Source organism: Macrotis lagotis, chromosome 7 (assembly GCF_037893015.1).
Source record: "Macrotis lagotis isolate mMagLag1 chromosome 7, bilby.v1.9.chrom.fasta, whole genome shotgun sequence".
Taxonomy (NCBI): Eukaryota; Metazoa; Chordata; class Mammalia; order Peramelemorphia; family Peramelidae; genus Macrotis; species Macrotis lagotis.
Window position 1 is genome coordinate 86,898,110 of NC_133664.1, and position 13,639 is coordinate 86,911,748.

Genomic DNA, 13,639 nt, shown 5'->3' on the forward strand with positions numbered 1-13,639 from the left:
ATTTTTATCTTGAGTTGAAGGCACAGCTAATCCTTCAACACTAAACTAAGCTTTTTTTTCCTCAGAAAGAGACAAGCTATTCAGCATAAGAAGATTCTTAGAAATAGTAGAAATACTTCCTAAAGACATTTTTTTCCTAATCCCTTCCCTAGGTCTTCTAAAGAATATATTTGAAAATCAATAAAATTCAGATTTCTCAAATAATTTTTTTTTTTTTGGCAAAGCAATGGGGTTAAGTGATTGCCCAAGGTCACACAGCTGGGTAATTTTTAAATGTCTGAGGTCTGATTTGCACTCAAGTCCTCCTGACACCAGGGCTGGACTGGTGCTCTATCCACTGCCCCATCTAGTTTTCCACTCTTACAACAATTTTAAGGATGAAGAAAAATCTTAGGCACTTTCACCTTAGGAGTTTTAGCTTACAACAGAATGGGTAAATTCACCTCAAAACAGAGCAGCAATCAGCCAGGACATATAATGCTTCTAATTATAGCATGACTATTTTTATATATAAATATAAATATATATATATATATATAATATATAATAAATAATAAATTTCTTCTCTATATCTAAAAGGGCTTAGGAAAGCTAAAAGGCACACACACATGCCTATATATACAAATATATCTTCAAGATTGTAGATCAGAGTTTTGTAGAACACAGTATATTATATTAGTCCTCATCTGGGAATCTAAAAAGAAAGCTTGGATGGCTGAGTTGGTTTGCTTTTTGAGGGGCCACAGACTCTGACTCTTGAAAAGTTTAGGTGTTAAAAGATATGCATATGTCTTTCTTTGGGAATGCCCCAGGGCACCTAAACTAAATACTCCCAGCTTTGTTGAGCTGCTGCCAGTGGGAACTGTAGAGGAAGCTTTGGTCTAGAGGCCACAGGACCCTTCTGTCTCTCCTTCAAACAATGGGGCAGCAAAGCCAAAAAAGGAAGATGAGAAGCTGGCAGAGATTGTCAGGGCCAAATAAAGAACGAATTGGAGATAAATGAAAGGGTCTTTTATTTTTAATTGCCCCTTGATTTTAGTATTTCTCCTTCCCTCCACCCTTTAAATAACAGCACACGCTTCTACCTCTAAGCCCTCAGTTTCCCAATAGTAGCCTTATGAGTGCCTTTGCTAAAAAAAAATGAGACTTGTCTCTTTGGAACTTACAGCTGCAGTCACAAATCTACATATTTATCAATGAAAATAACAAATTCATTGCATTACCCCAGTCAAAGAAGAATTTCCCTAGGATACTCTAGGTTAGAATGTTGACTGGGATTATGTATTATGATAGAAATCTAAAACTTTTACCCTATTTCTTATACTTTATATGTAGTATTTTGGGATGTCAAAGCACTTGATAATTAGATCAAGTGATAAGTGATGACAAGTGATAATCTTCTCATAATAGTACCATTTGGTGAGCAATAAAAGTATAATTATCCCCATTAAGATTGAGAGAAGATGTGACTTTCCCAAGGTAACTGCAATAGGTGGTAAAACTGGATCTGACTCAATCTAATGATTTTATGTGCCTTTTAAAAATTCATTTTATAACCTCACATAACTTCCTCATTATGAAAGCAATGGATGAGAATGGATTTAGTCAACAAAATATTTACCTTAGTTCAAATCCTATCTTCTGCAAGAGGACTTCTCTGGTCTCTTGCAGTGCTGATGTCTTCTGAGGTTATTTTATATCAGTTGTGTGTGTGTGTGTACAGCTTATTTGCAAATTATCTCCCTCATTAGAATGAGCTCCTACAGAGCAGAAAATGTATTTTTGTCTTCTTTACAATCGCTAGCTTATCTATCTCTCCTAAAATATGGCACCCAAATCCAAACACAGTATTATTTTTGGATTACTGAGAACTTTTGATATCCTCTTACCTAAAGTAAACTCTCCTACATTCACAGTCTACCAATCTGACAGGTGACATCCAAGTCACACAGGGACATTTTTTTGATGTCCCAGGGCAAGCCTGATTCACACACGTTAATTGGAATTGGAACAAAATGAGACATTCATTGACCATTTAATAGTTAACAAAAAGGAGGTTTACTTAGAACAAGGAAAAGGCCATTGCCAGGGCCAGAGCACAGATTCAGTTGGGAACCATTTTCCTATTTGTGTTGGTGCAATTGCCACCTCCTGATGGGCTAGTTTTTGTACCAGGTCACCAGGAACCCATATCAATAACCAATAAAATGCTTTTCATACATTTTAAGGAAAAAAAATCACTCTAGCCTATATAAGGGTAGATATCAGTCCTACATCAATAGGAGTGAACCACACTACATACTTACCAAACTGATCTGAAACAATTAATGAAAACTGTCCAGTCACAGATCCACATTCAATTATGTAATTAATATTTTGTCTTGTATACCACAACCATAGCATGAATGATTTTGTTAAATGCTATCCTGAATTCTTAGTATTTTGTATTTGGTTAGTATGTGGTTAAAAATAAAGGGAAAAGAAGTTTATTATGACTTCTTATTGAAGCCATGCAGATTCGTTTTGATCAGTTTTCTTTGTGAAGTAGTCACAGTCCTCTTAAGATGTTTCAAGAATTTTAACAAGAATAGAAGTTAAGTTTACTTGTCTGTAGTTTTCAGAGTCCACTCTGTTCCATAATTTGAAAAAGTAGGTATTTAGGCAACTATAATCCTTATTGAAAAATCTACCTTTCTGCCCCTTATATCCACTGAGAATATTTCTACCTTCTTAGACAAAGCAAAATACTGTTGCTCCATCTTCAAAATGATGGAAAAACACTTATCAAATCCCCTGCTCTGCTATGTCCTCTCTTCTTCAGGGTAAACATTTGAGGTTCCTTCAATGGAAACATATCAAATGCTTCAAAAGAACTTCTACAGGGGTGGCTAGATGGCACCTGGAGTCAGGAGTACCTGGGTTCAAATCCGGTCTCAGACACTTAATAATTAACCTAGCTGTATGGCCTTGAGCAATCCACTTAACCCCATTTGCCTTGCAAAAAAACTAAAGAAACAAACAAAAGAACTTCTAGAAGCTGATTTAAGAAGCCAAAGCAATCTGCAAACACACAATAAAACCTTGTCTAAATTTATAGTCACCATTAGTGATTATTACTCTTACCAAACTATGAAATAATAGAGGCCACCCCTTTACAGAGAATGACACTAGTGTGATTGTTCATTATGTGCCTTATCTCCTCAATTGCCTAAGGGCAACAGGGGTTGGAAAGTAATCATTAACTTGCTATACTAAGAAGAAAAAAGGAGATACCTCAAAAGCTCCACTCTTACCTGAGCCTCTCCAAGATCATTATTCACCACAGTAAAGTTCAGCCCAAGTTCCTCCACATCACCTTCATAGCTCTTGAGGAAAAGCAAATTTTTGTACATTTCAGGATCTAATGACGCCAGGTGATGAATATCCACATCAGCACTTGTCCCAAGCAACTTGGAAAGGAAAAAACCAGCAAAGGGCAGCTCTACTAACATGTTTTCATAGAGAGCCTATAAATGAAAAAAATAGATAACATGATTTATTGAAAAATAAATGTTCAGTCTTTTCTGCAAATCCCACTACTAAACATATACCCTGCTACATCTTAAAGTAGTAAAGGAAGACCTGAATAAACTAGAGAGTAAGAATAACTAGGAAAACAATATATACAGACACTATAACAACAGAAATGAAAAAGACAATAAAATAAAGCTAGATAACATATAATTATGATGATCAAGTGTGACTCTTGAGTTGAGAAATCTTTTCCCACTTTCCATCCCTGTTTACTTTGCTAGTGTGAGGGACTATGTACGATATGGAATATTGTATTACTGTCAGACCTGATCAGTGTTAAGAGTTGGTTTTGAATAGCTTTTTTTTCAATTGTCTTTTAAAATCTTTTTAAGGAATGGTTCACTGAATAGGGGAAGGATATACTTTGAATGAATGTGATGCAGAAACAAACAACATCAATAAAAATTAAAAATTACATTAATAGTCTTTTAAAAAGCTCTATCCTGTTTTCGTTTCTGAAACAGATAAAATGTCTCCCTATTTTAATATGGACATCTTCTCATAAAAACATTTTCCCACAAGACATACCACAATTTAGCATATAGATTTTTGAGGTAGAAGGGGTCCAGGTGATCATTTAGAGATGAAGAAACCAAGGTCCAAGTGATTTGAGTAAACTGTTCAAAGTCACACTACTAATTTATTGTAGGCTGAAATGAGCTATTCATTTACTACTGTATGACCCTAAGCAATGCATTTTCCTTAGAGGTCTGAGATTATTCAACTGTATACTGAAGGAGTTAAATCAAAGACCTTTAATGTCACTCTCCAGGGCTAGCCTAAATCTATGAAGCCTTGATTTTATGAGTTCTTTTTCAAAATACAGCACTCTTATCCCTTAAACTCAAAATTCAAATAGAAAATCAAATTTCAAAAGCTAAATGAAATATGGGTAAAATAGTAAACATAATCCCTAATCAATTCCTATTTCAGACTATCTACTCTCATTATAAAAAACATTTTTGAAAGGATGAATCTTCAACTAAATCTTTTTTCAAGTCACTAAACATCAAACATAGGAAGCTTATTTATCTCAGTGCCTGACTTATCATAGAATTTTAGAATTAGATGGGACTCTTTACAGATTTATTCCTTGCTCCATTCTCCATCAGTTTTCAGTGAGGCTTTCACTTCTGTGGCCTATAAGTAGGTCACTTGAAATTTCATCACCATGATGGAGGGCTCAGGTTTGTACACTCTGCACATCACTCAGTCTCCTTTGCCCTCTGACTGGAGGGCAAAGCCTTCCTAAGTCTGAGTCTAAATGCCTTCCCACATGATGGTCCTTAAATTATCACTGACCGTCTCTTCTTTCTTTCTAGTCAAAGATTAATTCTGTTATGGTCTGGCCCAAAGCCCTTTCACCTCCAGGACCTTGCTGCAATAATGATGCTTTCTGATCTCTTCATTATTGATCACCTGACTCCAAATGATAGGATTCACCCCCCCCCCCCATCTTCAATCACTCTTCGGTCTCTGATGCTGCTGATCATGGGTTTTCATGAAGACAGGTTCTCTGGTTCTCCTCTTCCCTTTCTAACTGCTCCTTCTCTGCCTGCTCTCCTGGTTCATTAAACACCAGGTCCTTGTTCTAGTGTTCTTCTCTTGTCCTTACCAGCTTCAAAGGCTCACTACACCTCTAAGATAACAACCCCCAGACCTGCATCTCTGGCTTCATGCAGACTCCCAACACTAACTGCCTCCTGGATATTTCATCTCGAGCACCATGGCATGTACAAACAGGATCTATGCTCTTCTTCTAAATTCCCCTACTTCTGCTGAAGGTACCCATATTCATCAAGTGTCTCAGCATCGTAACTTCAGTATCATTCATCCACCACCTAATTATAAGCGCTGCTCAAACACTCTTATTGTTAGCCAGGTTCTGGAAATGCAGAGGAGAAACCAGTCTCTCCTTGCAAAAAGCGTACATGCTAAAAAATAGACAACAATTACATACCCGAATATGTACAAAATATAAGTTAAATACAAAGAAGTATGAGGAAGAAAAGCCAGAGTTAAGGCAATCAGTACAAGGTTCAAACATAAGAGTAATATTGGAGGGAGTGCATTTCAGGATTGGGGATGTCTAGTACAAACCCACAGAATGGAACGTACAATGTGGAATGTGAGGACTGAGATGGGGTGAATTTGGATTAATCTGAAAAGTGCAGGAAGGGGAGTAGTATGCAATGAGTCCAGAAAGCTTAGTTAAGGCAAGGTAGTATAGGACATAAAAAGCCAAAAAGAGAACTTTATAAGCCACAGAACTGGAGTTTACTGCGAAGAGGTGGAATTGGTGGTTAAAGAAATGCATTTGAAAAATGGCTTTGGAAGGTAGATGAGAGACCAATTGGAAATAGACTGCTGTAATAATCTCTCTAGGTGAGAAGTCCTATAATCCTCACTCCTCCTCACTTTACATAGCCAATCAGTTGCCAAACAAACCTTGCCATTTCTACCTACACAATACCTCTCACATGAGATTCCTTTTCTCTGCTCTCTATTAATATAGCAAACTTTAGTTCAGGTTCTCATCACCTCTTGCCTGGATTATTACAAGGGCCGCCTAAGCAGTTTCTTAACTGGCCTCTATGTTTTAAAGTTTCTCCTCACTCCAATACATTCTCCAGACAACAGCCAGGGTAAATTTCATTAAGGGGGGGGGGGGGAGGTAAACTTCCCCAGAATGCCCACCTATTCTTATTGCCACCTCCCAGAATAATATCCTTTTTTCTTTAAGGCTCTGTTTAAGCACCATCTCCCTACATCAGGCGTTGTATCTTGGGCCTCTTTGGCAATATGGAGAAGCCTATAAGTTCCTTCTCAGAAAAATGTTTTTAGATATATAAAATTAGAAACTACTTAGCAAACTCCAGGGCCTCCAGGCTCAGGCCTTCTGGGGGCTCCCAGAACAAGCTGCTCCATCTCTGGTTGCCCCCCATTCCAGTGACTCGCCCCCATCTCACTGATACCCTCCAGAGCCTGCTCATAGCTCACCAGCATGTCCTGGTCTGCTCCTTGTCTCCCAGGTTGGAAGGCAGCTCCTTGAGGGGAGGACTATTGTCAGCCTCTTTAGCTGAATGTCTTAGCCTGGTTCAGGACCTGGCAGGTGGCATGCATTTAACAAGTTATCTACTGACTGATGGAGAGTGGTACAGTAAGAATATTCATGTTCAAGGCCCATCTTTGCCACCAAGTAGGAAAAGTAACATTTGAGTCTCAGCCCACCCTCAACTAAGTCTAGTGCAGGTACCTGTCATGACATCACCTCCCTCATGTCATGAATGAAGGACAAACAACAACAAAACAACAACATAGCACTACCTACCTCAGTGTTGCAAGGATAAAAATATAAAGTGCTTTGAATCCATAAACTACTATATGTTGGCTTAAATGTAAGTGATCCTCATCAACTACCCCCACCCCCAAATCTAATCTTTACCAATTCGAACAATCAATCTGGCTTCTATGAGTCACAAATACACATGAATAAATTTTTTTTAAAAGTACTATAGTTTGAGTCATGTTACTTTCCCTTTTGCTATGAGATACTCAGAAGCGTTACCCAATTTCTGTTAGCTAAAACAAAATTTTCTGGTGGGAGACATTAAAATGAAGTTTAAATCTCAACTGTTTTGTATTATTCTAAGACATAAGGATTTCAAGTGTCCCTTGAGTTGCTTAAACTTGTTTAACCTCATCACATATCCATGTAGATCATTTGGATCCACCACTAATGCTGTATGAATAATGAGTCCAAAGCCAAAGTGAGCCGTCTACAGAAAACTGAATGATTTATTCAAGGTGTTCAGGCAAACCCCTCACTTGTGCAGCTGACTTTAAAAGTAAACTGGAAGCATAAATCATTGATGTTCAATGTATAAGGTCAATGTTTCCCATTCCTGCATTAGTAACAATAAAGCATTGTAATTCTTTAAATATATCAGAGCTACCTGAATTTTAAATGGAAATCCCATCTGTGAGTAATAAAATGTAAATGTAGAGGTGTAATTTTTTACATAAGGCAGGTTTAAACCTTTAAAGCATTTAATATACAAGCACTAATAAATGATAGCACTAAAAACTATGATTGCATCAGCTAAATGGATTATAAATTAAATTTCCATAATGTATGCAAGTTAGATACAAATGCAAACATAAATCAAGGTATTTTCTAAACACAGGTTAATTACACAACTTCAAAAAGTGTCTATTTTTATGCAAAATAATCCACTTAGCATTTTTCATATTGGTCTTAATTCTTAGCCACTTGCAACGTTTGCTCCTAGAAGCCTATCAATAACTTCATGTCATGAAAAAATAGCAATAGGTATATTGAAGAAACTTGTAAGTTATTTTTCAAGTGTCTGTCTTTTATGAGTGTTTATTGCTAGAAATTGTGCCAAGATGATTTGAAATAAAAAGGATTAATTATAGAAGAAGCCTTTTAATATAAGTAAGTGCAGTAGCAATGCAATTAATGCAAATTGTGGCGCTATCAAGAGAATAAATGTGAACAACATCACAGGCCATTTCTGTTTGCTGCCAAATAACTTTAGTAATTTACTACATTAAGAATCAATAAAAAAATAATGCTTTTCAAATGCATCACTATCAATCTTCAGGTACTTCTAAAGTGAACATTTATAACTTAATCTAAAAACTATATAAGAAATGATGCCCTATTTTAAAGGCATCTTAATTGGGAATGAAGATAATAATTTTAATTATTTCAGTTTATACTAGTCAAGTATTGTCAAAAACGAAAACATAAGGGAAAATAAAGAGGATAACCAGTCAACATTCTATTTAAGGTCAAGTTCTGTTAATAAATTAGGACTAGAAAATTATATTCCCCAGCACAGCTTTGTCTATTTGCAATAATTTGTAAACTCTAAATTCTTAATGGCAAATGCTATGTCTAATCTATTATGTACCACTAATTATATAGCATAATACATTACATTTGTTGTTACTAAATAAATATTTAGTCATCTCTTACATTTCTGTAGATTTTATTCATATCTTTCAAAAAGCTCAGGTTCCTCTTTCTCCTTTCTTTGAACTTCTATGGGGTAATTTTATCTCTAACAGTAATCTAGATACTTAATCAATCAAAACCTCTTTTTGTTCTCTATTTCCTGTGGTAGGAGCTTAAGGCTGTGTGTCCCTGAAATTCTCTGGACCTCAGTTTCTTTATCTTCAAAATAAGATTGTACACCATGATTCTAAGGGGCCTACCTTTCAGTTTTAAATTATAATGATCAACAGGCAACCCTAAAGAGGAGACTTCTCCTTGGAGGGCAGAATTTGTTTCCCTACTTTTTTGTACATAATCTGCTTAGACCCTGTAGACAGACACATTAAATACTTAATGAATTAAACCATGTTCTAGAATAATACAATTTTAAGATGGAAAAAAATCTAAGATATCAATTTGTCCCATTGCCTTTTTTAATCAATGGGGAAAAATGGGAGTATAGAAGAATAAATTTGAATAGCAAAAACCATCTCCCATTCTTACTTTCTGGATAGAAGCTATAAGTGCATAGAAATTATTTTGCTCTAAAAGAAAAAGAGACTGACATAGATAATGAGCACCCAGGAGTACCAAGTATTTAGTGGGCTTTTTTCTTTTAATAACAACCACCAGCATTTATATAGAATTTTCTTTTGGGGGGGGGCAAGGGGATTAAGTGACTTGCCCAAGGTCACACAGCTAGGTAATTATTAAGTATCTGAGGCTAGATTTGAACTCAGGTCCCTCCTGACTCCTGCCAGTGCTCTATCCACTGCACCACATAGCTGCCTCCTATATAGAATTTTAATGTTTTCAAAGAGCTTTACCAATATTATTTCAAAATCTTCACAATAACCCTGTTGTTATGATGTAAAGACTAACAGACTGCCTTCTGTGGGGGGTGAGAGAAAGAAGCAGGATTGGGGGAAAATTGTAAAATTCAAAATAAATTAATTAATTTTTTAAAAAAAGGAGGAGAGGCTGACTATATAGAGATAAATTAGATCACTTCAACTACCCAGACTATTAAGTCATTTGAATAGTATATGCATTATTATTCCCATTTTATAGAGGAGACAGGCTATTTCAGAAGTGAAATACTTTTCCTATGGCAACAAAGTAACAAGCATCTGAAGATGTCTATGATTTTAATTATGATACATATTATCCTTTAAACAGATTGACCATTTCCAAATGATAAAAAAAAAAAAGTATTGCAATACTAGGCATTACTGCAATACGAAGCAAAACCTTTATTGATAAGGCTTCATTAACAAGAATGACAAATTAGAATCCCCAACTATTTTAAATAGAATTCGGCTAAAATTTGCTCAATTATTCAAAAGGGTACTTACTACCTATCATATAATATCATCATCTTTGTCCTATAAGGAAGTGAGATCACATGAAGCCCAATATATCAAGTTCCTTCATAAAGTAGGGATGATTAGAAAGTTACATGTAAAATCCAATTTCAAATGACACCAAAACCAAGCAATATTTTAAATTCAAGGAAAGGGGAATTTCATTTATATCTTCTTCTATCCAGGCTCTTAGAAAAATCAGACTGAGAGCCATCTGCTTCAAGTCCCTCCTTTTATGAATGAGGAAGCAAAGTCCAAAGAGATCCAGCCCTGAGACAGGGGGAATAGGAAGCCAGCTCCCCTCCTCCCAGCTCCAGATGAGTTCCTAAGAAGGATTCCCAAAGACCATGATGAAAATACTCTTTAGGTGGAATACAACAGTTTATTGTGCATTATGAAAAAGTGACAAAAATTTTGCTGAAACCATATGTGAAGATAGTCAAACCTGAGCATAAAAATTATCTGAAATAGATCATCTCTGGACAATACTCAAACCAGCATTTTCAAAGGAGTGAGAGAATAATGGCCTGATTCTTGGTGACTATTTGTTAACATCAAGGCTCCCTTCCCCCCCAACACACACAAGACAAAGCTCAGAAGGGGCAGAATTCTCAGATAAGGCAAGTCATTTATAAATGAACACTATCCTTGATTTTTTGACTCCTGGAAAAGCTGAAGGTCAACATAAGCAAGACCCTAATAACAGCTACAGTCATTTTGGATAAATGAATGCTTCAAAAGAAGGCTTGCCTGTGAAAATTTGCTAAACAAAAAAAAATCTAAAATTAATGTGAACTTTGTGATAAATGGAGATTGGAGTAGCGACTGAAAGTTGAACATTACCTTATAAAATCTGAGTTTGCATTATACAGCTCAATTTGGCTGAAACTTTGGCCAGATAAAGAATTTAACAACACAGGATCTTGAGTTTTTAGTTTCAAAAGGCCTAAAGGAAGTATTCAGTTAGAAGCTGAGTGGTTTTCAAAATGAAAGCACCCCCCACACACACTTTTAAATTACCAGCATTCTTGATAAGAGTTTAACCTCAGTAAACTAATGAAGTATTTTTTTAAAAAAGGGGGCTAACTTACAGTATAGCAGAATATACCCACAATATTTAATACTATTAAATATAGATTCCCAATCTTTGACAATTTTAAGAGTAAATTCTATGAATATATAAAATCAGAAATCATGACATTTCAAAATCTTGTCAATTATATTTTTGAAAAATATTACCAAGATATCATGAAATAATTTGATTGATAAGCATTGCATTCAAATTGAATCAATATTCTATAGTCAGAAAGAAGCCATTTTCAAATAGAATTCAAATATGATAAAGGATTTACTTCAATAAATATTCTGAACTTAATTGACTTAAATGGACCTAGGTGCTTCTAACTGTGAAAAAAGATCAAGATGCCATTACCACATACTTTAACTGTTTATTTATTCCCTGTCCAGAAGTCTGATTTACAGGCAATAAAATGCAATCACTACACAAACCAGAAGCAGGAATCATCTGCTAATGGAACTTTTAATTGAGAAGTGACCAGTGACATGAGGTAATTCTTCCCATATAGGATTGCTTGTGAAGACCTCTTTGCACTTTATCACAGTAAACAATCACTAACATATGCATTAAAGAAAATTTAAATACATTATGACCCAATAAATATCACAATCAATCAATACATTCTTTTCCCTCCTTAAAGATTTAATGTTTAAATATCACACTATTAATATTATAACACACACTTTTAAGAGCAAGACTGTACTTACAATGTTAACACAAACTTTAACCATTTGTAATCAAACAATAATTGGATATGTTAAGCAAAAGATGATGTAAAACATCAGCATAACCAACTAATAATTCATGTATGGTAAGTAAAAACCAATTGAATGGACTCAAGTCAACCAAAATTATTATGATCACGAGTTTATTTATTTATTGTTTATTTATTTATTGCAGAACTTCATTACTTCATTCATAAAGTCAAAAAGTTTGATATTAAAGTATCTCCAATTCACTCCAGTATAATTCTACTTATGTGTTTACAAATACATATTCTCTGTCCTCCCTGTAAAACATTCAAAACAATCTCTTAAATATCACACATGAAAACAGCTCCCCTTTTAAAAATGTTTACAGTTTAGATAGTCAGTGATATCTCAATGATAAACAACCTGGAGGAATAGCAAAATGTGCTATAAATAGAAAAAGAGATTCAATTTATGCTAGTACTATACTCATTGGGGTGAAACTATTTTATTCTTTCAAATATTTAAAAGTCTGGAAGAAAAAAGTTTTCAGTTAAAATATTGTCACTTAAAAACATTTCAATTTTGCTATTCCTCATACTATGCTTATTGTAAACATTTTCAAGGTAGGAAAAAAAGACAATATCAAAAATTTAACAATGATTGAGGAATTTAAAGTTTGCCAAGGTCTCTACAAATATACACCAAACAAAAACCCTAAGCAACTATTTCAGTTTTTCATAAAGTTCACTAAAGTTAGGAGAATTTAAATGTGCTGCAGTGAGTCACAAAGCTGACTACCATGAGGAAGATTTGAAATCAGGTCCCAAGGTCAGTTCAATTCACTACACTTCACTAGACAACAAGGAATCAGACAGTAGGAATAGGGCTAGCTCACTAAAGGGAGAAGATAGATCTGGTCAACTGTTATTCTGTCTGTTTTTTCTGGAAAGAAAAATATCCTTTATACAGGAATGACAATTAAAAAACAGACAGGAAGTTGATAGTCGAACCAAGAAAAGAGTCAAGGAAGAACAACTACCTGTCTTTGCTAACTTAGGCAGGCAAACAGGTCTTAAAAAGAACTGGCAGGTGTGGCTGCTAAGCCACTGTCAATGACAACTGAGAGATCTTGGAAAACAGAAGCAGTATCAAAATCTTGTGGTCTTTCAAACAACAGGTAAAAGGTCACTTGGTATAATATGAAGATGTCATTAACACAACTGAAAAGTTGGTCAACAGATTAGGACAAGTAGACCAGGAAACAGCCCCCCTCCCCTGACCCACCCACAAATGTGAGCCTGATAGATTCAAAACACTCTACTACTAAGAGAACAACAGCAACTCTGCTAAATGCCTAAACAATATTATTTTGATGCTGTTATTTCCCCTACTTTAACAGTTGAGCAAACACAGGCAAACAAAAGTTAAGTCATTTGCCTGGGGTCTCACAGCTATGAAGTGACAGAGGTCAAATCTGAACTTAGGTCTTGCTGACTCTGGACCTGGTGCTCTAGGTTAGGTGTATTGCCTCATTTTTTTAACCAAAAATTCTGCGGTTCAGACCTGGAAATCTATTCACCATCCTACCCAGATGCCTTTAGTAGGCAAATAAGGTTTATTCACTGAACAAAATGTGTCTTACCACTTGCTATTTGTTAGCTCTTTGCTTTAAAGTGATATTAATCAACCTAGGTGCCAAAGAAATCAAAGAATGGGGAAGAAAAAGCATACATACAAAAATATCGATAGCAGATTTTTGTTATAGCAAAAAGTAGGAAACTAAGGAGGTGACTACTAAATGAGAAATAGCTAAACAAATTTTAAAATACAAATATAATGGAATATCATTATGCTGAAGGAATGACGAATGGGGAAATCTGCAATATGGTTAACATGGAAATGTTTTGTA

General features: G+C 35.3%; 1 protein-coding gene across 4 annotated transcripts in view; it reads right to left on the bottom strand.

Moving 5' to 3' along the window:
* Positions 1-13,639, bottom strand: part of UBE3C (ubiquitin protein ligase E3C) — a 122,789-nt gene that overhangs the window by 18,870 nt on the left and 90,280 nt on the right. For all 4 annotated transcript variants that reach the window (XM_074193266.1, XM_074193265.1, XM_074193264.1 and 1 more), the window contains exon 19: positions 3,294-3,506. In XM_074193266.1, the coding sequence (XP_074049367.1) occupies positions 3,294-3,506 (213 nt within the window). The remainder of the gene's footprint in view (positions 1-3,293; positions 3,507-13,639) is intronic.